General features: G+C 38.8%; 1 protein-coding gene across 3 annotated transcripts in view; it reads right to left on the minus strand.

Moving 5' to 3' along the window:
- Positions 1-2,615: 2,615 nt before the first annotated feature.
- The window catches only part of LOC126094645 (uncharacterized), a 103,235-nt gene continuing 79,846 nt past the window's right edge, over positions 2,616-26,004 (minus strand). For 2 of the 3 annotated variants that reach the window (XM_049909141.1, XM_049909142.1), the window contains one exon: positions 2,616-6,110. In XM_049909141.1, the coding sequence (XP_049765098.1) occupies positions 3,996-6,110 (2,115 nt within the window). In that variant the 3' untranslated portion in view covers positions 2,616-3,995. The remainder of the gene's footprint in view (positions 6,111-26,004) is intronic. The other variant, XM_049909140.1, reaches the window with a different exon arrangement.

Below are 26,004 nucleotides of genomic sequence, written 5' to 3' on the forward strand. Positions count from 1 at the left end.
TCTCATTCCAGCACTACATAGCTGTCATTTCACCACCACATCCAGTCTTTAAATTTCTTTTTATTTCTCTCCTTTCTGCATCTCCCCCCCCCCCTCCCCTCCAACCTTCTCTCCTGCCCTCCGTCTAAACTGCAACACTTCACTGTCCACCGCCTTCACCATACTATCCTTCCCCCTCCCTGCCCCAGACTACTCCTTACCCTCACCCAGTCACCACTCCCATCATGCACTGGTGCTGCTGCTCGCAGTGTGTTTTCAGTTGTTTGAGACTGCAGACATGTGAAAGTTGCATATATATATATATATATATATGTGTGTGTGTGTGTGTGTGTGTGTGTGTGTGTGTGTGTATTGCTGACAAAGGCCTTAATGGCCGAAAGCTATAATTGTATGAAACTTTTTGTTGTGCCTATTGTTTGTGACTCAGCATCTCTGCTATATGGTGAGTAGCAACTTCACTTCTCTAATATTGTTATATTCCATCCTGGATTTTCCATTGTTTGAAATCTAAAGGCTGAATTCAATTAAATATCTATGAATTAAAATTACGAACAACTTAAATAGGAAAGAACATGTAGAAAACGTTATGGGGAAGGTGAACCCAAGACATTGTTTTATTGTTAGAACACTTAGAAGATGCAACTAAAGAGACGCTTAAACTAGAGCTTCTCAATCCTCTTTTGGAGTAATGCTGCGTGGTGTGGGATCCTTACCAGATAGGGTTAATGGAGTACATCGAGAAAGTTCAAAGAAGGACTGCACGTTTTGTATTATCAAGAAATAAGGGAAAGTGTCACAGACATGAGACAGGATTTTCAGTAGACATAATTAAAACAAAGGCATTCCTCATTGTGGCGGGATTTTCTCATGAAGTTTCGACCACCAACTTTCTCCCCTGAATGCAAAAATATTTTCTTGACACCAACCTACACAGGGAGAAATGATCATCATGATAAAAAATAATAGAAATCAGAGCTCACACAGAAAGATATCAGTATTCAATTTTTCCGCATGCTGTTTGAGAGTGGAATACTTGACAATTATTGTGGATGTGGTTTTAGGAACCCTCTGCCAGGCTCTTACGTGTGAATTGCAGAGTATCCACAGAGAGAGGGGGGGAGTGGGAAAGGGAGGGGGAGAGAGGGAGAAGGAGGGGAGGGGAGGGAGGGGAGGGGGGAGAGAGGGGGCAGGAGATGATGGATAGAGAAGAGGAGGAGGAGGAGATGGGAGAGACCAGGAAGGGGGGAGAGGGAGATTAGGATTTATATCCAATATCCCACACATATTATAAACACGTGCTTTCTGTTTTCTTTCTTTTCCATTTAACCAGAATGAACTGCAGCACTGTACAGCCAGGAGAATCTAGTACTGTGTAAAGACTCACATATGAGAAAAAACTTACAATTCAGAAAAGTTGTACAGATAACATGACTGTGTATCCTGAATCAGTGTCCTTTTTAAACACTGCATGTCTGTTGTAGAACACAAACCAACAAACTGGCATACCATTAAAATTCCACCTCCCTGAAACAGCAAATGTTGTATTACAAAACACAAGCCTTCAATTTTCTTCTACAGACAAACTTGCACTCTGCTAAACAATAAAATGGCTCCTTATAAATCCTGCGCAGATTTAGGTGTTCCATGGTTGTCCTGCACCAGATACGGCAAATGGCAGGACTATCCCTCTAATAAAAATAATAATAAAGAAAGCATGATCAATATCTTTCCTCTCCTCAGCCAGTCTGTCATCAATGGGACATTAAACTATAATCATCCTTTCTTGTTTTATATTCCTCTGAAGGGGTTTTTTCCCCCCAAATTCCCCGAAAGAAAACCTTCAATAATGTGATATTCAGAAGTGGCTGTTGTCAGTGCATCTTTGAATGTTTTAGATCTTCCAAATGTTCATTATGCTTTGGTGAGGAAATTCTGCATTTCACAGATATAATTTCCTTTACTTAGGATTTCCTTCTGATTATCTGTAAATTTACTGTTTTGTCCTGTAAAACAGCAGTGCTTTTTTATAAATGCCACACATGAACAATGGCATACAGTACAGTATCAGCATGTGTCTAAAAATTCATTAACTGTTCCACAATGTACTACCTGTTTACAAACAGTTGCATAGATGTTAGCTCTTTTGGAATAAACACACTCATTTGTAATTAAGTCCATTTTACTGAAAATTTGTATTAGCTAAATAAATCCAATTAGCCTTTTATGGTTCTATTTCTGAATAATTCCAGATATTTCCTTGCCATACATACACATTCTTATTCTAAAAGAATGCAGAACATGGCAGGAGAATATTCTAACATGTGATACTTCTCCCCTGCTACAATATGCATACCTTGTCATTCTGTGCCTGTGGACTTCTGAAGTAGCCATTATAGAAACAAATGGGAACTCTCTCTCTCTCTCTCTCTCTCTCTCTCTCTCTCTCTCCGTGTGTGTGTGTGTGTGGGGGGGGGGGATGATGCCATTTGGAATGGAACTGCATATATGCACACATTATACAATTTTTTAACAATGAAGTGCTTTGTTTTTGTTCGTAAGGCAAATATTTGATATTTAAAATTCATACCAATCCAATGGGAAAATTAAGTAAGTCTTCTGCATCAACATGTAGTGAAAATTTTGCAGCGATCACCAATGTCACTATTTTAGTACAAAAAGAAGCAAAACCCTCTTGATGACGATAACACAAGAAACAAACTGTTACAAGCAGATTAGATTAAGAAAACGATCACTGTAAGAAATAACTGAGAACAATGGAGATAAACTACCAATCCTGTGGCATTCAGCTAAAGAATGAACAAATGTCTTGTGAAAGGTTAAACTTATTTATGTGGCGAGCCAGCTTTTTAAGATTATGGTACTGGATTTAACATTTCTCACTAATCACAAGCACTCTTCTTTCTGAAGGTATTACAGACATCTGGAACTAATTCTTTCCATTTTTGATGCTCAATTGGTAAATTAAATTGTTACCACAAAGTGTAAATAGTGAAGGTACAAAGACCGGCATGGTACAGAAAATATAATGAAACATTAAATATGACTGAAGTTTTCTTTGTATAGTTCTAAATGTAACTTAACACTCCTGAATAATATAGATTACGGCTTATAAGCAAAACAAAGACTTCTACAATAACATAAAAAAGGACAAGAGTACCTGAACAATATGTTTGTCACCCCTCTCCGTGTAAACTATATATTCAGATGAAACAATGTAGCAGATCAAAACTGTGTGCTACATTAGGTATTCAAATACAAACATTGTCCCTCCAAAAAGTGAAACCGAATCTTTATCTGGCTCACCTTCTTATTTGCGTTTATATTCTACTATGGAGTAAAAGTCTAAGTCTGGAAGTATTCAGGCATTCACAGTACTTCCCGTATATTTTATGTGTGTCATTTTCTTAAATACAGTGACAAATGATTAACACACAGCAACACTGCTGACATGATAAGGGACACCTAATGCAAAAGTATTCTAAGCTAACAATATCAACAAGTTTTTTTAAATTTTATTTTGGCATCCTGTTGTATCTATTGTTATCCTTATTAGCAAATGCTTTTAATATTTGTATTTACAAGGAAAAATTTTAATACAATTTTCTGAGATACTAAAGCCACATTTCAACACTTCTATATTTTCTGATTACATAGTTAACATGATATACACACATACATAACATAAATCTATGTACAAAATATCTCACAATTAAAATATGTATTGCATTCTCATTTAAAATTTGTAATGGTAATTCAACTGAAGATGACATATATAAAGGAGACAAACAGATTTCTAAAGAATTTGAGAAAAAAATATTTCATAAAGCTGGCATACAAACAATTGTAAAATTTAAGCAGACATGTGCAACAGTTTCTTTTAAAAGAGTTCAATGCAGTCTTTAAATATGTGTAACAAGCTAGTAACAGTCACTCAGATTAGCTACAGTTCTTAATACACCTTCAAAGTAATGAGGTCATGACACACAGGAGTCACTGTTTTCTGTATCTTTGTTTTTCTGAGCCAACTGACTTCCAACAAAGTCACATGAATCCTCATCAAATTCATCCCAGTCCTTTACGAGATCTGATGCCATCCTTCTTGCCTCACTTACATCAGGCATTTGGATATGCCTGTGAGCTGAATAACTGTCACCAGCTCCATCAGGAACAATGTTTTGCATTTCTGCCATTACAAGTTCTTGTTCAGAACCTTGTCCCTCAGGCTGAACCATAGCATTACTTGTACAAGCAGTATCAAATACAGGCACCTGCTGAGCTACGGTAGTTGCGATATCTGCTTCTAGCGATACACTTTCCACTTTCACTCTCTCACTGACCGAATGTCCTGCCGCCTCACCCTGACTAATCCCAACGTTGTCCATAATAGACTGCACAACAGATGCCTGCTCTGCTCTGACAGTCACAGGTCTAATTCCTCCATCTGTATCTTGTGGCTTATGTCTCACACACCGAGCATCTTGTGATATTATTGTATTTGTTCGGCTCACTACAATACCTTCACTGGTTCCTTCAACAACCTTTGCCTGTACACTGCCACTTGCTATTATATTAGTAATTTCTTCACCAATATTATTTTGTTGTACTAAATAGGCACTACTTATCAGTTCTTGATGAATTTCGGTGTTGTCATGCAACGGCTGCTTCCTTTGTACTGACTGTTCTTGCCTTTGCTCTTGAAGCAACTGTTCTTGAAGCAACTGCTGCTGATGCTGTAGAGTTTCCACTTGGCAGTTCTGGTGGTGCTGCAGATGCTGTTCTTGAGGCTTCAGGTCTTCCTGCCTTTGCTGCCGGCACAGTACATCCTGGTGGTGTTGTGGCTGTGCTTGAACTTGCACTTGCAGTTCAGATGGTTGCTGCTGGGGCTGCAGCTGCTGCTGTTGATGCGGGGTCTGTTGCTGCCGCAATGGTGGCAGGTGTGGTTGGTGTTGTGGCTGCAACTGCTGGTCTTTATTTTGCAGCTGTTGCGCAGAAGGCAACTGCTGTTCTATATGTTTATGCTGATCTTGTTTCTGTTGCTGCACTGTTTGCAGTATCTTCTCTTGGGTTACCTGCTGCTGTGCTGTTTGTTGTCGTTGTGGCTGTTGTTGTTGTTGTTGCTGCTGCTGCTGCAAACACAGCTGGTCCAATTTTTGTGTCTTTTGTTCTCGAAACTGTTGCTGCTGCACAAACTGATGTTGCAGGTGCTGTGTTAGTTGATGGGTGTACACTTCAGTATGTTGCTGTGGTGCCGCAATATGTCCTGTCTGAAGAATGGTGTTCCCATTGGGTCCAGGCTGTGTGATTATGAACATCATACCTTCACCGGTCATGCCTCTTAAGGCAACCTCATTTGCATAATCGTGATCTGATATAACAACACCAATACCCTCAGCGTTACCTCCCTCTGAAACCTGTATTGGTGGTGGAACAATTGATTGATTTAACGTTGGTCTCTGGACTATTGTAGAGAAAGAGGTGCCCCCGGCTGTAGTAACAACAGTGCCTTCGTATGGGTGCACTTCCTCCCCAGACATAATTTCAGGCACTATATACTCCTGAGTGTCAGCATGCACCATCTGCTCTTCAACATAGTCTTGAACCTCTGTATCACCTGCTGATCCCAGAATGTATTCTCGATTGTCATCGAGTACAATGACCGTCTGGTCACCGTTAAGGGCACCTGTAGAAAGTCCTAAAGAAGCAGCGATTCCACTGGCAACATTGCTCAAAGCTTCTGCTTCAGATGATGGCACCAGTGTCTGAACTGGTCCTGCGGGGCCCGAAGCCAAAACAGTCACTGCTGGAGCCAATACTACTGTCCCTGCTTTACTTTGCTGCACCGTGACCATACAGTTGCTGTCAGTCACCTCATTACGGCCAGGCCGCACCTCGTGTTCAGGTTCCTCCTTGTCTGCTTTCCTCGCAACATCACCGTGGGCAGTGCGGAGATGTGCCTTCAGATTGATGTTGCGCACAAATGGCTTGTGACATATGGGGCATTCATAATTCTTCTTAGCTGGATCCGAATGCAAATTAGCTTGTATGTGACCTTGTAACGCCCCGTTACTTTTGAATGTTGCATTGCATACCTGTGGAACAGCAACAGGAATTAATTTTTAAAAATCTATTAAAGTAACATTAGTTTCAAACAATGAAGCACATTTTCACAATACACTTTCAAATTTTACATAAAACTTGAGAGGTAGCAGAAATACTTCAGAATCTGATGTAATATTGGTATCCATGTAAGCAATTACGAACAAGTTTTTAACAAACTGCACAATGCACAATTTACAATAACTTATAAGTCACTATTAATGGTGTCAGTATTAATGAGCAGGTCTCTGTTACAAATTATTTTCAATATTATACATGTTCATCTGACAGCTTCAGTCTGGTGTGTAATCCCCATTCAGCACTATGATTTTAGCTCATATGTAAGTGGTGTAGAATGAGCACTAACTAGAATCTGCAGTTTTATTGCACTGCTCTCAAATTTATTGTTCCAATGTTATTTTGCATTTTATATTCACTTTTTTTTAATCGAGAAAAGTGAGTAACCAAGAACAATGATGTCAACAGCACTTGTAAGGGAGACATTGCTTCTTGTGCACCACACATTCTCTTCCCCAATATATGAAAGATTCTCCGTCGACAAATTTTTGAGACTGAAAAATTGGAACTACTTCACACATTCAGGTGTAAGTGATAGAACCATGTCAAGGCTACAAAATAACAGACTGGATGGTCTACATAATCCATCAGATGAATTTCCTCTAGTACTCTTCAAAATTTTAAGATTCTAAGTAAAACACTCAACTTTAAATTCTCAATCAAGCATCTCTACCAATTTTCACTTCAGTAAGCAGATAACTGAATATTTAAATGATGAAGAATCACCAACTAGTATTTTCTGTGACATAAAGATTTTGGTTTTTTATGTATGATTACCCTATAATTGAGAAGTTCAAAACAGTTTTCAAAAAATCTTGCACCATCACTGAATGGCAGCCATTTTTATTTGTAAGTGCATGACAGTTTTTCAATTTGGAGACATTAGCATTAATTTGAATACCTCTGCACTGGTTAAGTTACAACATTGCAATTTACATGGCTGTTTTAGAGAAGTCTCCTCTACAACACTGTTTATTACCCAAAATATCCTACAAGGTGTACAACTTTGCTTCTGCCATTTTTTCCCCAACATTTGAGGCTTTAATGAAACAAATTGGTTACACATGTATCATTCAAAGTATTTTCCATCGCTGGCCACTACTTTCTCCCATCGTTCAGGCCGTGTACGAATCCAGCGTCGAAAAAATTGTTCATCTTTTGAAGTGATACACGAATCGATCCAATTTGTGACTTCTTTATGAGATTGGAAGTGTTGGTCAGTCAGGCCCTGCGCCATTTATTTAAACAGGTGATTGTCAGAGGGAGTAATGCCTGGAAAATACGGCGGGTGGGATAGGACTTCCCATTTTAATGGTTTCAGCTCACACAGGACCCAGGTTCCTTCTTTCTGAATTATGCCCATAGCCTTGAGACGTTTTGAAATTACTTGCTGTACCACTCACACTAATCATGCCAATTCTTCTTGAGTTTGACATGAGTCTTCACTCAGCAATGTCTCCAATTCTGCATCTTCGAAAACATTCTAGCTTCCACCACTATGCCAGTCTACAACATTAAAATCACCGTTCTTGAAGCGTTGAAACCACTCATGACACGTTCTTTCACTAATAGCGTCCTTACCGTACATACTTTAGAGCATTCGATGAGACTCAGCCGCTGTTTTCTTCCTATTGAAGCAAAACAGTATCACCTCTCACAAATGATGAGAATTAGGCTCGTAAACTGACATTTTCAATCAAGAACAACTTTATGATGCAGACACAAATCGACTAATGTTTGAATGAGGTTATGTTGACAAAGGTCAAAGCTCACTGCCTGATGTCTGCGATCTGTTTGTTTCAATCGCTACTTACCGTTGTTGCCATCTATCGGCAAACGGCAGAAGCAAAGTTGTATACCTTGTAAATTCAAAAATAATCAGTCAAAATGACCTCCAAAGTTTGGTATTGAAAATTTAGAAAATCCACTTTTTAGACCCGAAAATAAAAACCAAGGAGTGATTTATCATAGTGTATTTATTTTTTTTCTCTCATTGTATATCAAACTGCTAGCCTTATGTAGAGCAAGAACACTGACAAATGTTTCCTTTTTTAATTTTTGAAATTTTAAAATGTTTATTTTTTGTTAAGTTTGGGGCTGGGTATCTCTGGTGGGACTGAATACAAAAATTATGTTTATTCTCAATTAAGTAGCACATTATTATTAGTTCAAAATGATGAAAGTAAAATAATAAACATATAAAATTTCTCTACTGTTGGGAAGGCTGCACGAGTTCAGTCCTCAAGACAAGTGTGCTCAGGAGCTCAGTGGACTGAGTACCAAGTCTGCACAGGTGCCCAGTAGTCACTGACAAGGCTGTACATGAACTGTGAACCCCCACTACACTTGCTGGGTACATTAGAGTGGATGTACACACTTCATTGAGAGTGTAGGATATTTTATGTGCTTTTGTCGTGAGTGTAATTTTTAATAAGCTAAAGTAATTTTAAAATTTAATAGTAAATAAATCTGGAGGACATTGTATTGCAATAAAATGGATGATCAGTTTTCTATTGGAGAGATAATAGGTGAAGTGTGTTCCAAAAAAGTTTATGGTTCAGTTTCAAAAAACTTAAAAAATGCTAATGACTTCAATGAAGAAAGACAAACTTAGTTTAAATTACGAGTAAGTGTCGGTTGGTCACAGCCAGTGAGCTCCCTGCCGCCGCTGGATAAGCAGCAGCCAGCAGCAAGTCATACTCTTAGCTCACTTATTTGTTTCATTGTCTAATTCTTAATTTCTTTGCATGCTTTTGGGTACTTGCATAGTTTAATTCACAAATTTCAGGCGTATTAAAGTATTCGAGAGTTGTAGCACCGCATTTTAGTACCCATATAGTGTAAATTCGCATAGTCATCAGTCACCTGTTGGTCTGAATGGCTTGTGAGATAAAAGAGAGGGGAAAAAAAATGTTAGGGATGGATAGGGACTGCGCCTGTTGTGGACAGATGCAGGGGAAATTGGCCACCGTCCGTAAACAACTGGAAGCTGTATTGGCCGTGGTTGACAGGATCCAGGCTGTTGTCCTGGGCCGCGGTGACCTTGGGACACTTGAGGCGAGTGCTTTGGCACCTCTGGAACCTGTAGCATCACCTGGGATCTCCGATGCCACTGTGCCCTCGGATTCAGACGTCCCTGCTGGTCGATAATTGCCTGACGGTGATTGGCGAACTGTGGCGGGGTCGCGAATCCCTGGGCGGAAGGCAAAAGTTGGTGCTGGCCGCAAGGCTGCAGCCTTACGCCTCTGTAACAGGTTTGATTGGTTGGTTGGGGTTGAAGGGACCAAACAGCAAGATCATCAGTCCCTTGTTTCAAATGTGGTCCATTTCGATAGTGTGACATCTCAGAAAAGTCAGAACGATAAAAGGGAAAAGGCTAAAAAACGTAAAAGGGCAGTCATGTTGTCAATGGTAAAAACAAAATGAGGTAAGTCAGCATGAGAGCTAACCCAACGCTATGATAGAGGCAGGAAATATCCCACCTCTGAAACAGCAGAGGCGAGAGTAACAGGTTTGAGGTACTGCCCACTGCTGAAAGTACTTCTGAGCCAGCAAGGGCCGCCTAGCCTGCTGCGGCAGTGGCCGGTCTTCCTGATAGGTTCGGACAAGAGCAGAGGGTGGGATTGCTTGCCATTGAGAGCTCCAATGTTAGGCAGGTGATGGAGCCCATTAGGGATATGGCAGCTAAGGACAGGAAGAAATCCAATATGCACTGTGTGTGCATACCGGGGGGGAGTCATCCAAGATGTGGACAGGGTCCTTCCAAATGCCATGAAGGGTACAGGGTGCAGCCAACTGCAGGTGGTGGCTCATGTCGGCACTAATGACATGTGTCGCTATGGATCGGAAGAGATTCTCTCTGGTTTCCAGTGGCTATCTGAGTTTGTGAAGACTGCCAGTCTTGCTAGTGAGATGAAGGCGGAGCTCACCATCTGCAGCATCGTCGACAGGACCGATTGCGGACCTTTGGTACAGAGCAGAGTGGAGGGTCAGGCGGTTCTGCGACCATGTAGGCTGCAGATTTCTCTACTTGCACCATAGGGTGGTGGGGTTTCGGGTTCCGCTAAATAGTTCAGGTGTCCACTACACACAGGTAGGGGCAACACAGGTAGCAGGGGCTGTGTGGTGTGAACTGGGCGGTTTTTTAGGTTAGACAGTCTCGGGAAAGATCAAAAAGGCCTCCAGTCTCAAAGGGTACAGGGCACAGAAACAATGAGAGTCGACCAAGTAACAGTCGGTATTACCAGTTGTAAATCGTCGTAGCTGTGTTGGAAAAGCATTGAAGCTGAAATCGTTATAGGAACAGAAAGCTAGCTAAAGCCGGAGATAAATTCTGCCGAAATTTTTACAGAGGCGCAAACCATGTTCAGAAAGGACAGATTAAATAAAGTAGGTGGTGGTGTGTTTGTATCTGTTGGTAGTAGTTTATCTGGTAGTGAAGTTGAAATAGATAGTTCCTGCGAATTACTATGGGTAGAGGTTATACTCAACAGCTGTACCAAAATAGTATTTGGCTCCTTCTACCGACCCCCCAACTCAGATGATAAAATAGCTGAATGGTTCAAAGAAAACTTTAATCTCATTACAAATAACTACCCCACTCATACAGCTATAATTGGTGGAACTTCAATCTACCCTCAATTTGTTGGTGAAAATACATGCTCAAAGTCGATGGTAGACAGAAAACATCTTCTGAAATTGTACTAAATGCTTTCTCTGAGAATTACTTTGAGCCCACACAAATTGTATATGATTGCGAAAACACACTTGACCTCTTAGCCACAAATAATCCTGATCTAATAGAGAGCGTCATGACAGATACAGGGATTAGTGAACACAAGGTCATTGTGGCGAGGCTCAAAACCATATCGACCAAAACGGCTAAAAATAAACACAAAATATATCTATCTAAAACAGCAGATAAAAATTCATTTGATGCCTTCCTAAGAGAGTCTCCATTTCTTCCTAGCCTCCATTCCTTCCAAGCTAATTATGTAAGTGCAGACAAGATATGGCTCAAATTCAAAGATACAGAATCAACAGCAATACATAGATTCATATCGCATAAGTTAATAAAAGACGGGACTGATCCACCATGGTACACAAAACAGATCAGTACACTGCTGCGGGAGCAACGAAAGAAGCATGCCAAATTCAGAAGAATGCAAAATTCCCAATACTAGCTAAGTTTCACAGAAGCTCGAAATTTAGTGCGGATGTCAATGCGAGATGCTTTTAATAGTTTCTACAATGAAACATTGTCTCAAAATATGGTAGAAAACCCATAGAGATTCTGGTTATATGTAAAGAAAAACAGTGGCAAATAAACAGTCAATACTGTCACTGCGCGACAGTGATGGAAATGTTACCGATGATGGTGCCACTAAAGTGGAGCTACTAAACACAGATTTCCATAATTCCTTCACGAAAGAAGACAAAATAAATACTCCAGAATTCAAGACCAGAACAGCTGTTGGCATTAGTGACATAAAAATAGATATCTTGTTCTTGTTGTTGTGGTCTTAAGTACAGAGACTGGTTTGATGCAGCTCTCTCCATGCTACTCTATCCTGTGCAAGCTTCTTTATCTCCCAGTAACTACTGCAACCTACATCCTTCTGAATCTGTTTAGTGTATTCATCTCTTGGTCTCCCTCTATGATTTTTACCCTCCATGCTGCCCTCCAATACTAAATTGGTGATCCCTTGATGCCTCAGAATATGCTCTACCACCCAATCCCTTCTTCTAGTCAAGTTGTGCCACAAATTTCTCTTCTGTCCAATTCTATCCAATACCTCCTCATTAGTTATGGGATCTACCCATCTAATCTTCAACATTCTTCTGTAGCATCACATTTCGAAATCTTCTATTTTCTTCTTGTCTAAACTAATTATTGTCCACATTTCACTTCCATACATGGCTACACTCCATACAAATACTTTCAGAAACGACTTTCTGACACTTAAATCTATTTTCGATGTCAACAAATTTCTCTTCTTCAGAAACGCTTTCCTTGCCATTGCCAGTCTACATTTTATATCCTCTCTACTTCGACCATAATCTGTTATTTTGCTCCCCAAATAGCAGAACTCATTTACTACTTTAATCTAATCTAATTCCTGCAGCATCACCCGATTTAATTCAACTACATTCCATTATCCTCATTTTGCTTTAGTTGATGTTCATCTTATATCCTCATTTCAATACACTGTCCATTCCGTTCAGCTTCTCTTCCAGTTCCTTTGCTGTCTCTGACAGAATTACAATGTCGTCGACGAACCTCAAAGATTTTATTTCTTCTCCATGGATTTTAATTCCTACTCCGAATTTTTCTTTTGTTTCCTTTACTGCTTGCTCAATATACAGATTGAATAACATCGGGGATAGGATTCAACCCCGTCTCACTCTCCCTTCCCAACCACTGCTTCCCTTTCATGCCCCTCGACTCTTATAACTGCCATCTGGTTTATGTACAAATTGTAAATAGCCTTTCGCTCCCTGTATTTTAGCCCTGCCACCCTCAGAATTTGAAAAAGAGTATTCCAGTCAACATTGTCAAAAGCTTTCTCTAAGTCTACAAATGCTAGAAACGTAGGTTTGCCTTTCCTTAATCTATTTTCTAAGATAAGTCGTAGGGTCAGTATTGCCTCAGGTGTTCCAACATTTCTACGGAATCCAAACTTATCTTCCCAGAGGTTGGCTTCTACCAGTTTTTCAATTTGTCTGTAAGTAATTCGCGTTAGTATTTTGCAGCTGTGACTTATTAAACTGATAGTTCGGTAATTATCACATCTGTCAACACCTGCTTTCTTTGGGATTGGAATTATTATATTCTTCTTGAAGTCTGAGGGAATTTCGCCTGTCTCGTACATGTTGCTCACCAGATGGTAGACTTTTGTCAGGACTGGCTCTCCCAAGGCCGTCAGTAGTTCTAATGGAATGCTGTCTACTCCCGGGGCCTTGTTTCGACTTAGGTCTTTCAGTGCTCTATCAAACTCTTCACGGAGTATCATATCTCCCATTTCATCTACATCCTCTTCCATTTCCATAATATTGTCCTCAAGTACATCACCCTTGTGTAGACCCTCTATATACTCCTTCCACCTTTCTGCTTTCCCCTCTTTGCTTAGAACTGGGTTTCCATCTGAGCTCTTGATATTCATACAAGTGGTTCTCTTTTCTCCGAAGGTCTCTTTAATTTTCCTGTCGGCAGTATCTATCTTACCCCTAGTGATATGCAACTCTACATCCTTACATTTGTCCTTTAGCCATCCCTGCTTAGCCATTTTGCACTTCCTGTCGTCTCATTTTTGAGACGTTTGTATTCCTTTTTGCCCGTTTCATTCATTGCATTTTTATATTTTCTCCTTTCATCAATTAAATTCAATATTTCTTCTGTTACAAAAGGATTTCTACTAGACCTCGTCTTTTTACCTACTTGATCCTCTGCTGCCTTCATTATTTCATCTCTCAAAGCTAACCATTCTTCTTCTACTGTATTTCTTTCCCCTATTCTTGTCAATCGTTCCCTTATGCTCTCCCTGAAGCTCTCTACAACCTATGGTTCTTTCAGTTTATCCAGGTTCCATCTCCTCAAATTACTGCTTTTTGCAGCTTCTTCAGTTTTAATCTACAGTTCATAACCAATAGATTGTGGTCAGAGTCCACATCTGCCCCTGGAAATGTCTGACAATTTAAAACCTGGTTTCTGAATCTCTGTCTTACCATTATATAATCTATCTGAGACCTTCCAGTATCTCCAGGCTTCTTCCTTGTATGCAACCTTCTGTTATGATTCTTGAACCAAATATTAGCTATGATTAAATTATGCTCTGTGCAAAATTCTACCAGGCGGCTTCCTCTTTCATTCCTTACTCCTATTCCATATTCACCTACTATGTTTCCTTGTCTTCCTTTTACTACTATCAAATTCCAGTGACCCATGACTATTAAATTTTCGTCTCCCTTCAACATCTGAATAATTTCTTTTATCTCATAATACATTTCATCAATCTCTTCATCATCTGCGGAGCTAGTTGGCATATAAACTTGTACTACTGTGGTAGGCGTGGGCTTCGTATCTATCTTGGCCACAATAATGCGTTCACTATGCTGTTTGTAGTAGCTTACCCGCATTCCTATTTTCCCATTATTAAACCTACTCCTGCGTTACCACTATTTGATTTTGTATTTATAACCTTGTACTCACCTGACCTGAAGTCTTGTTCCTCTTGACACCAAACTTCACTAATTACCACTGTATCTAACTGTAACCTATCCATTTCCCTTTTTAAATTTTCTAACCTACCTTGTCGATTAAGGGCTCTGACATTCCACGCTCCGATACGTAGAATGCCAGTTTTCTTTCTCCTGATAACAACGTCCTCCTAAGTAGTCCCCGCCCGGAGATCCGAATGGGGACTATTTTACCTCCAGAATATTTTACTCATGAGGAAGCCATCATCATTTAATCATACAGTAAAGCTGCTTGCCCTCGGGAAAAATTACGATTGTAGTTTCCCCTTGCTTTCAGCCGTTCGCAGTACCAGCACAGCAAGGCCGTTTTGGTTAGTGTTACAAGGCCAGATCAGTCAATCATCCAGACTGTTGCCCCTGCAACTACTGTTGTCCCTGCAACTACTGAAAAGGCTGCTGCCCCTCTTCAGGAACCACACGTTTGTCTCGCCTCTCAACAGATACCCCTCCGTTGTGGTTGCACCTATGGTACGGCTATCTGTATCGCTAAGGCACGCAAACCTCCCCACCAACAGCAAGGTCCATGGTTCATGGGGGGGAGGGGGTAGATATCTTAGGTGTTGTGAAACAAATCACTTAAGAAAGGCAAGTCTTCCGGTCGAGATGTTATACCAATCATGTTCCTTTCAGAGTATGCAGATACAATAACGCCTTTCTTAGCAATCATATACAACCACTCACTTGACGAAAGCGCAGTTCCTAAAGACTGGAAAGTAGCACAGGTCATACCAATATTCAAGAAAGGAAATAGGAATAACCCACTGAATTACAGACCCATATCACTGACCTCAATTTGCAGTAGGATTTTGGAGCATATATTGTACTCTAACATTATGAATCACCTCGAAGAAAATGACTCCAGCACGGATTCAGAAAATATTGTTCTTGTGCAACTCTTTATTCCCATGAAGTAATGAGTGCTGTCAGCAAGGGATCTCAGACCGATTCCATATTCCTAGATTTCCAGAAGGCTTTTGATACCGTTCCTCATAAGCGACTATTAATCAAATTGCGTGCATATGGAGTATCATGTCAGTTGTGTGGCTGGATTCATGATTTCCTCTCAGAGAGGTCACAGTTCTTAGTGATGGACGGTAAATCATCAAGTAGAACAGAAGTGATATCTGACATTCTGCAAGGTAGTGTCATAGGCCCTCTCCTGTTCCTGATTTACATAAATGATCTAGGTGATAATCTGTGCAGCCCCTTAGATCGTTTGCAGATGACACTGTAATTTACCGTCTAGTAAAATCATCAGACTATCAATTCCAATTACAAAATGATCTAGAGAGAATTTCTGTATTGTGCGAAAAGTGGCAATTGGCACTTAACAAAGAAAAGTGCGAGGTCATCCACATGGGTGCTAAAAGAAATCCGATAAATTTTGGGTATACAATAAATCGCACACAACTAAGGGCTGTCAATTCGACTAAATACCTAGGGATTACAATTACGAGCAACTTAAATTGGAAAGACCACATTGTGGGGAAAGCGAAACAAAGACTGTGCTTTATTGGCAAAACACTTAGAAAATACAACAAACCCACTAAAGAGACAGCCTACATTACACTTGTCCGTCCTCTGCTGGAATATAGCTGCACAGTGTGGGATCCTTACCAGTTGGGATTTATGGAGGACATTGAAAAAGTGCAAAGGGCAGCTCGTTTCGTGTTATCGCGCAATAAGGATGAGAGTGTCACTGATATGATACATGAGTTGGCGTGGTAGTTACTGTAACAAAGGCGGTTTTCTTTGCGGCGAGATCTATTCACGAAATTTCAATCAGCAACTTTCTCTTCTGAATGCGAAAATATTTTGTTGACACCCATCTACGTAGGGAGAAATGATTATTGCAATAAAATAAGAGAAATCAGAGCTCGAACAGAAAGATTTAGGTGTTCCTTTTCCCCACATGCCATTCGAGAGTGGAATGGTACAGAAGTAGTATGAAAATGGTTCGTTGAACCCTCTGCCAGGCACTTAATTGCAGAGTAACCATGAAGATGTAGATGTAAGTTGTTCTGTATCATCACTTTGTGGGCATCATGAGAAAAAATATATTCTGCCAGAATCATGAAACCTTGTTAATGACATTTATATTCCCACAGAGGAAGCTATTAGCAAATTGTATTTTAATTTTCTAATATAGAGGTATCTCCTGCTTCAAAAAGAAGGAAACTGAGTAGCAGAAAAGGAAAAGCTGCTATTGAAAGCAAGATACAATGAATTTCATACAAAATTAGAAAAGACTTAGAATCATGGTTTAATAATGCAGATACCAATCATCCAACACTGAGTATTTGAGCTTAATCAAAAAATTTGAAAGTGAGTGTCCAGTGACACCTAGAGAGGAAAGAGTTAAAGTTTCAAGTCTGCTCCCTGACTCATGATCAAGAGAAAAAACAGTTCACGAGTTCAACATTTCTGATCAGATGATCAGACTAACCCGAAAATCAGTGAAAGAGCAAGGCATACTATCAGTTTTAGGAAATAAGAAAGGACTAAGTATAAGTGAAGAACAACTTAAAAGATCCAGCAGTTTTTTTGAAGACAATGAAAACAGTAGAATGGGTCGTAGCAAAGATAGGAAAAGAGTTGTTATAAAGGGAGCTAAAAGTAACCAATGCAAAATTGGACCGTAAAAATTTTGTGACCTTTGCCCTAAGTGGTGTATTTTTACCAGCTCCTCAGGAATACACACTGTATGTGTTTGTTTGTATCATCAACATGTCAAAATGATGACTGCAAGAGCAAATCTCCGTGATGTTAATTACACAGAGTTATTAGATTTAATGGTCTGTGACACTAACAATTATGAATGGATGATGAGTTTGTGTGATAAATGCTCTGGTAAAGAAACCACTCTCCAACTATTTAACAAATTTGAGGAGAAATTCCTGACAGTTTTACCTTCAAACAGTGGGTCATAACCAACAGAGCTCAAATGAAAATATTGGTTAAATCTCAGGAAGAGTACTTTGGATCTTTAATTGATAACTAAGAAAATCTTAAAAATCACCACTATGTATCTATAATCAAAGCAAGTTTGTGAAGGATAAAAAAGTACAACTTTATGTAACTGAATGCATATTCCTACCTGATTTTGCAGAAAACAGTACATTTGTGGTTCAGGATGAAATATAAGGGTACCACTGGATCAATGCCCGACCAGGCAACAGTGCATCCATTTGTTCTGTATTTCAAAAATGAGAATGATGAAGTTACAGTTCTTCGATTTGCATTCCAAGTGATTACTTTGAGCACAACACTTTAGTTATCGATGCATTTAAAATGTATGTAACAAACTACATAATAGAAAAATTGCCGAAGGTTGAGAATCTGATATACTTTTCAGACAGAAGTGATAGTCAAATGGCACTTTCTTGCCTCTTGCCCTCGTAAAACACATGCTATGGAGTAGGAAGTACAATAAAATGTCAAGTGAGTAAAGCCAGCCTACAAAGAATGACCACAGACCAAATTCTTACAATATATAGGATACCATTAAAGGTATCACCTGTTTCTCATCATCAAGAAAGAAGAGATTGTTCTTCAGATCAAAACAACTCTTCAAACCGGATTTGAAACCTGCACAGCAATAAAAAGAACAAGGCAATTCCACAAATTCCTTGGTATTGTAGAAAACTTAGTGCTATACTTTGCAAGGTCAGAAACAGAAATTTACAATGATCATTGTGTCAGTAAAATTACATCTCTGTCTTTAACACTGAGGGACATAGTGGCATGTGTGTATGATGGTTTGCACAGTTTGAAAGAATAAGTTTGGAAAACAATCACGTTTTTGTGCATTTTTGCCAGTTTTCTGGCTCAAGAACATCACTCTAGAAATCTACTAGTTAGTGACAGTGGATACTAATAAAAAACATATTCAGTATGCTTTTAGTGCTTGAACTTCCCAGAGCAACTTGGTGGTCTTATTCTATATCACAAAACCTGTCTGAAGAAATAAGTGTTATTAACAATCACGACTAGGACTAGGAAGCACCACATCTCAAAAGTATGTTAACTGAAAATATTTATTTTGTATTTGCATATAATTCAGTACCTTAACTTCAGTAATGACTGATTACCTGTAGCCAATATCACACATGAATTCAGCAACAGCCATAAGATCAATTGTAGTGTAATGTGAATTATTTCCTCATTTTCAAAAATGGTTCCAATGGCTCTGAGCACTATGGGACTCAACTGCTGTGGTCATAAGTCCCCTAGAACTTAGAACTACTTAAACCTAACTAACCTAAGGACATCACACACATCCATGCCCAAGGCAGGATTTGAACCTGCGACCGTAGCGGTCGTGCGGTTCCAGACTGTAGCGCCTTTAACCGCTCAGCCACTCCAGCCGGCTCCTCATTTTCAAAAATTCGTATCTTTGTCCACAGTCAAATATCAATGCTGAAATTTTTGCAGGTGTACAAAATTTGCAAAAATCAAATTTTTTATTCAGTCCCACCAGAGATAACTAGCCCCAAACTTGACAAAAAATAAAGATTTTCAAATTTCAAAAAATTATAAAAAAAATAAGGAAACATTTGTCATTGCTCTTGCTCTATATATGGTTAGTACTTTATAATACCTAACAAGAGAAAAAAATACTCTGATAAATCACTCCTTAGCTTGGGTCTAAAAAGTGGATGTTCTACATTTTCAACACCAAAATCTGGAGGTCATTTTAACTGGTTATTTTCGAATTTAGGGTGTTTTGGATAATAAACAATGTTGTAGAGGAGACTTTTCTAAAAACAATTATGTCAACTGCAATGTTGTAATGTAACCAAATGCACAGATATTCAAATTAACATTAATGTCTCCAAACTAAAAGAGAATCATGCACTTATGAGTAAAAATGGCTCCCGTTCAGCAATGGTGCAAGGTAATTTTAAAAAACTGTTTTGAACTTCTCAACTATAGGGTGATCACATATTTTAAAAAACCAAAATATTTAAAAATGGTCAAGCAACCAACTATATTTTTAATGGATCACTTCACTTGGATTGATCCATATACAAAACTGACTGTGATAATCGCAGCATTATGTTACAGAAACTCTTAAACTTGTCACATTAAGGTAATACAACTCACCTAATTATGCATATCCTCCCTCTTTTGTTTCCTTTTTTGCTTATTTTCTTTCTTAATAGCTTACAGGCAACTGTTCTGCAGCAGTTATTTATTTAGAATGAAAGTATTTATTGCTCAGGAGCAGGTGCGAAGGGGGTTATGAGGTATCTACAACTGGATGTGCTGTGAACAACCTCTGTTATATTTGTTTCCTTATAAAATTTATCAAAAGCATTCAATCACAGCTCAAAAAGTCATCATCTACCTTTAATATTTTGGCAACGAAGGGAAGCGTAGAGGGCGAAAATTGTGCGGGGAGACCAAGGCTTGAAACAGTAATCCGGTTCTACTGGCAGTTATTACGCAGGGATGAAGACACCAGCACAGGATAAACTATCTTTGAGAGCTGCATCAAATCAGTCTCTGAACTGAACACTGCAATGGCATCAACAACAACCGCCATCATTAACGGACAAGATGATAAAATTATCCACACCATTCATTATATCAGTATGACACAGAAAGAAGTGAAGTACATGGCCAGTTAACCCGTAATATGAAAGGCTGAAGTACTATTTCCTGTGAACCGTTTCATTTCAAAGTAGACACAATGACATTTGTTGTGGGCTAGACTGGGACACTACATATCTGCCTTCAAAGTCAGTGTCATCCTAATCAAGTTATTAATTTATCTGAACCTGCCATAACTATAACATGACAACTGTGACAAGCTAAACCTGGATGGCACACCAGGATTTGAACTGAGGTTCCCACCTTTCAGGGGCACTGTTTTTACAAATGACTCAAGCACAATGAATACACTACCTTGTGCACTGATTTTAATATTTATTTTAATGGCCGGTCTGCTGTACATCTCATAAAAACAGTTTTTCATTGCAAGTTATTCTGAACTACTCATTCCACTTCCCTTCCCTTTACTTTGTTAGTTTACAAACCCACCTGGTTATCGGCTTGACCAGGCAGCAGGGTGGAGTGAAGCAAAGCAGAATGATTGAGGTTTATTAGGATGGCCACAGGTAGTGGATGGAAACCCTTGAATGAGGCTATAGATGCATGGTAAACTGGCAAACGTGTCACTTTGCAACTGTGAAATATCACTCTCAAATATTACATGGAAAAATATTAAAGTTGAATTAAATTGACCTAGTAATGAAACAATGTAAATTCCAGGTAGGAATATCAACAATGTAGGAAAAGACAGATTGCTACTTACCATAAAGAAGACACATCACATTGCAGATAGGCACACTTAAAAAGACACTTGCTTACACCTTTCGGCCACAGTCTTCATCAGTGAAAGAGAGATACACATCATTCATTCACAGACACAAGCAAGAACAACTCACGCACACATCACCGCCAACTCCAGCATCTCGAGCCGGCATTAATTGTGCCTGTCTGCAACTTCCCATGTCTTCTTTATGGTCTTTTCTTACATTTTTGACGTAATAATGAGCATATCAAATTGTGTAGCTCAATGACACAAGTTTAATGCAGCATTACATGATGCTGTATGATTGACACTGATTTTTGTAAACAATCACAGCAAGAACACTTTAAATTATCCAACTGGCAATCAAAGTAGTCACAATCATTAACTATTACATCGAACTGGAGCTGTACTGTACAATGAAAACACATCAACCTAGTTTACCTGGAAATTACTGGATCCAGAGTAAACCCAATATTGATTAAAACCCTGCTACAAATTTACCAGAACCAAAAGCACTCAACAATCATATTTCATTATGCCAGCATGTGTTACCTCACATCTTTACTCTTGTCCTAAATGTGTTTTTATTTACATATAAAATACATTTAAATGTCAAAATAACTATTATGCAATTTGATACCACCAATTAAATCAGCCATAATTCAAATTTGTTGTGTACTACATAAAAACCAAGGATACTGTGTAAATGAGCAGGAAATTGGAATCTGTTTTGATATGACACACTTGTGTGTACATAAATATTTACTTGAATATAATAGAAGGAAACATTCCACGTGGGAAAAATATATCTAAAAACAAAGATGATGTGACTTACCAAATGAAAGTGCTGGCAGGTCGATAGACACACAAACAAACACAAACATACACACAAAATTCAAGCTTTCGCAACCAACGGTTGCTTCGTCAGGAAAGAGGGAAGCAGAGGGAAAGACGAAAGGATGTGGGTTTTAAGGGAGAGGGTAAGGAGTCACTCCAATCCCGGCAACAGAAAGACTTACCTTAGGGGGAAAAAAGGACAGGTATACACTCGCGCGCGCGCGCGCACGCACGCACGCACGCACGCACGCACACACACACACACACACACACACACACACACACACACACACACACATATATCCATCCGCACATACACAGACACAAGCGTCTGCTTGCGCGCGCGCGAGTGTATACCTGTACTTTTTTCTCCCCTAAGGTAAGTCTTTCCGCTCCCGGGATTGGAATGACTCCTTTTACACTCTCCCTTAAAACCCACATCATTTCGTCTTTCCCTCTCCTTCCCTCTTTCCTGACGAAGCAACTGTTGGTTGCGAAAGCTTGAATTTTGTGTGTATGTTTGTGTGTCTATAGACCTGCCAGCACTTTCATTTGGTAAGTCACATCATCTTTGTTTTTAGATATATAAATATTTACTTGTATTTTCTTGTTTTCATTAATATTTAGTGCAATATGTATGCAATAATGTTTTGTTGGAAAATTTTTAGTGTTACGAAAAGCAATATATTTTCAGTTATGATTATTTTAATATAATTCTGAACAAGTTTTTACATGACTAGCATTGTTTGCTTTTTTCAAGTTTCTAAATAAGCAGCACTGCTGCGCCTTGTAGTCATTATTTGGAGTAAGTAGTTTCCTGTGAACAGTGGTTGGTGAGTGAGTAGTTTTCATCAAGAGCTGAACTTAGTTTCTAAGCGGCAGTGCAGTCACACTGTTTCAATGTTTTGGAATTTTGCGGGTGATAGAATTTTGATTAGTGTATGTGGACTTACGGCATTTCCATGGCGCTTTTGAGCATTGAATGTTTTTGACTGGAAGACTTTAATTTTGCACTAGTGTTAGTCTATTTCGTGATGAAGTTTGGCATACAATGAAGTACATCTCTGATGAATTTGATATTATCGCATTGCCAGGATTTTATGTAAGGCCCCCTGGCAATATTCGCTGATGTGAAAAATGCCGAGCTAGGTCTCCCTATAACTGGCTGGGTAATTGGCTCAAATGTCATAAAAAGGCAAAGGCACACCACCTCCAACAGGTGCGTGCCTACTTAAGCTTTGTTGTGATCAAAACAGACTTTGAATTGATGACAGCCTTACTTTATGTGAAGCTATCATAGTTCTGTTAGTGTTATAAATGAGCAATACACATTATTCAATGTAACTTCCCCACTGTGTTGGCTACATTCTTTTTTATTTTGTTTCCACTGAATTTTCATTCATTTTATTTAACCTATTACACTATTTATTAATTACTGCAATATAGTCTAAACTTCACGTATCAAATCTTGGTTGTCTGACAAAACCTACTGTATACAGCTGGAGCTGTTAATAGGGAAGATGCACAGGGGTGGAAAATCCACTCCTTTGACTGTAGACTCACTTTTTGTTGTCAAGGTCATTCACTAGGCTGGATTCGAATAAATCCAAGAACCATATTGAGAACATTGGCAACATATCATATTATTTTCTCAACTTTGAGAGGTGGGGGGGTTACCTTATAACTTCAGAAGTACTTAACAGAGGGACATCCAATTTGAACAGCTTTTGTGGATACAGACATAAACCATGCTTCTATAAGAGCACTCAGGGCTTGCTATTTTCACAGCAAAGAATTCTGGTTACTTTCATAATACAACTCAGTCGGACTATTTTGAAGATTTGCTTTGTCACAGCAAGAATTTCTGATTCTAGAATTGAGTAATGGTTCACTGAATTAATACAGTGAGAAGTTCATCTATTTTCTTATCTGATATTTCTTTGTAGAAGAAAATTTTCAAATACATTCTAATAAAACATATTATAATTTTTTTTATTCTTTAGCACATTTATTGGAACAAGGTACCCATGTTCAAACATATAAATATATAAAATCTGTAACATTCATTTCACCTATTCAAAATGGTGACATTTAAAAACCCGCATAAAAATAATTTTGTTAAAAATATAAAGAACTGGTATTTGCATATTGTGCCAAATCTACATGTATATACCTTATTCCTCTTGGCACACTTTTTTCAAGCCTACTGTTAAAATTTCACACTTTTTCTCTAAAAATTCACATTAAGTCTACAAAACATGTCTTGAGATGACAGAATAACTCTCAAATGAGAAAGACTAAAGTTACATTCACATGCGTGTCACATAATAATTTGTCAAAACATTCCACAATGCATTACAAATGTGTGCATTCACATGGACCATCACTGGGATGGAATGCAACAGAACTGGACACCGCCACGAAGGATACTAGTGAAGAAAGTTTTTAAACTCATGTGGGGAACAAGACACAGAGGATGAAGTAAAATGGCATTATGTATTGCTTTCTAAATACTTCCTGACAGTTTCACATCCATATATTTTCTTGATAAAATATATGTTGATGTTCTGAAATACTTTGAAGACCATTTTCCTATTCTTTCAATTATCAGCCATGTTGAAAATTTACTCTACATCCTTTGCTAAGAACATCATCATCTTTGTATCCTTCCTGTGAGCTGGGTATGGTGTTTATGAACAACTTGTCTCCATGTTGCTCTATCTTGATGTACAGGGTGACACAAAAGTCCGTTAACATTTGAAAATTCATATTTCACAGATTAAAGTAAGCAGAGAGGTATAAACTGAAAAACATGTTTGAAATGATATGGGGTTTTACTGAAACCAAAGAAAGTGCACAAAATGACCAACAGATGGCACTTTATATGATACACAAACAATAATTAGTGGAATAATTGATTTTTAAAAAAGACTATGTACTTCATACCAAACACTCAACGTGTTGGCCATCATTCATCAACAATACCTATAGTTCAGGGACAATGTTGTGAACAGCACTGTACAGCTTATTAGTATGTAAGGAGAAAAATTACTGTTGGATATTGTCTTTTAGCATCCCCGATGATAGATCAGATGAATGCAGTAGACTTGAGACTTCAGGCAACTGCACAACCAATAATCACACAGACTGAGGTCTAGGGACTTTCACACATGTAGCAATATGGGGTGGAGTGGCATTTTGTGAAAAAGTCTTAGCTTCCAGCAGGTGTTTATCAGCCAGGCTGCAGATGACCTGTCTCCCTTCTTCACTACAACACTTTTTATATACGATTCTCATGTGGTGTTACTGACATCTTGCAGTCCAGTTCCATCTGTTTGCCAATTTCTGCACTTGTTTTTGGTTTCAATAAAACCCCTTGTCATTTCAAGCATGTGTATCAACTTTGACCTCTCTACCACCATTATTCCATGAATCCGTGCATTTTCAAATGTTAAGGGATTTTAGGGTCGCCCTCTACTTCTTGCCTTGATATTGTTTCCCAGTTTTCCCTTCCGTTCTTCGGATATTCCTTAACCTGGTCCAGCCAACTTTTTCTGGGTCACCCTATTGATCTTCTCCTATGCACATTTCTATCCAAGTATTGTTTCCACTAGCAGTTAACCTTCATTCTCTTCACATGCCCAAACTACTAACCATTTGTTAAGAACATCTGTTATAAATTTTGATTTAGCCATTAATAAACTCTACGATCATTAGTAGTTCCCCTAATTCTGATATCACTTTCCAACTTTTTGTAACACCGATGGTATCTCATAATCTCTGTTTCACCACTCAGTATTGGATTTCTACATCTACATCTATACTCTGCAAACCACTGTGAGCAGCATGACAGAGGATACATCCCACTGTACCAGTTATTAGGGTTTCTTCCTGTTCCATTTACATATGGAGTGTGGGAAGAATGATTGACTGTATGCCTCTGTGCATGCAATAATTATTCTAATCTTATCTTCACGATCCCCATGTGAGCAATACATAGGGGGTTGTAATATATTCTCAGAGTAATTATTTAAAGTCAGTTCTTGAAACTTTGTTAATGAAAATAAAAATAAAACTTTCTCAGGATAGTTTACATCTATCTTCAAGAGTCTTCCAGTTCAGTTCCTTCAGTATCTTTGCACCACTCTCCCAAGAATTACACAAACCTGTGACCATCTGTGCTGCCCTTCTCTGTATATATTCAATATCCCCTGCTAGTCCTATTTGGTACGGGTCCCACACACTTGAGCAATATTGTACAACTGGTAACCAATTACCTTTGTAGACTGATTGCACTGCCCTAGTATTCTATCAATAAACTGAAGTCTACTACCTGATGTATCGATGACTGACCCTGTGTGTTCATTCTGTATCATATCCCTACAAAGTGTTACACC

Source organism: Schistocerca cancellata, chromosome 8 (genome assembly GCF_023864275.1).
Source record: "Schistocerca cancellata isolate TAMUIC-IGC-003103 chromosome 8, iqSchCanc2.1, whole genome shotgun sequence".
In the NCBI taxonomy this organism is placed as follows: Eukaryota; Metazoa; Arthropoda; class Insecta; order Orthoptera; family Acrididae; genus Schistocerca; species Schistocerca cancellata.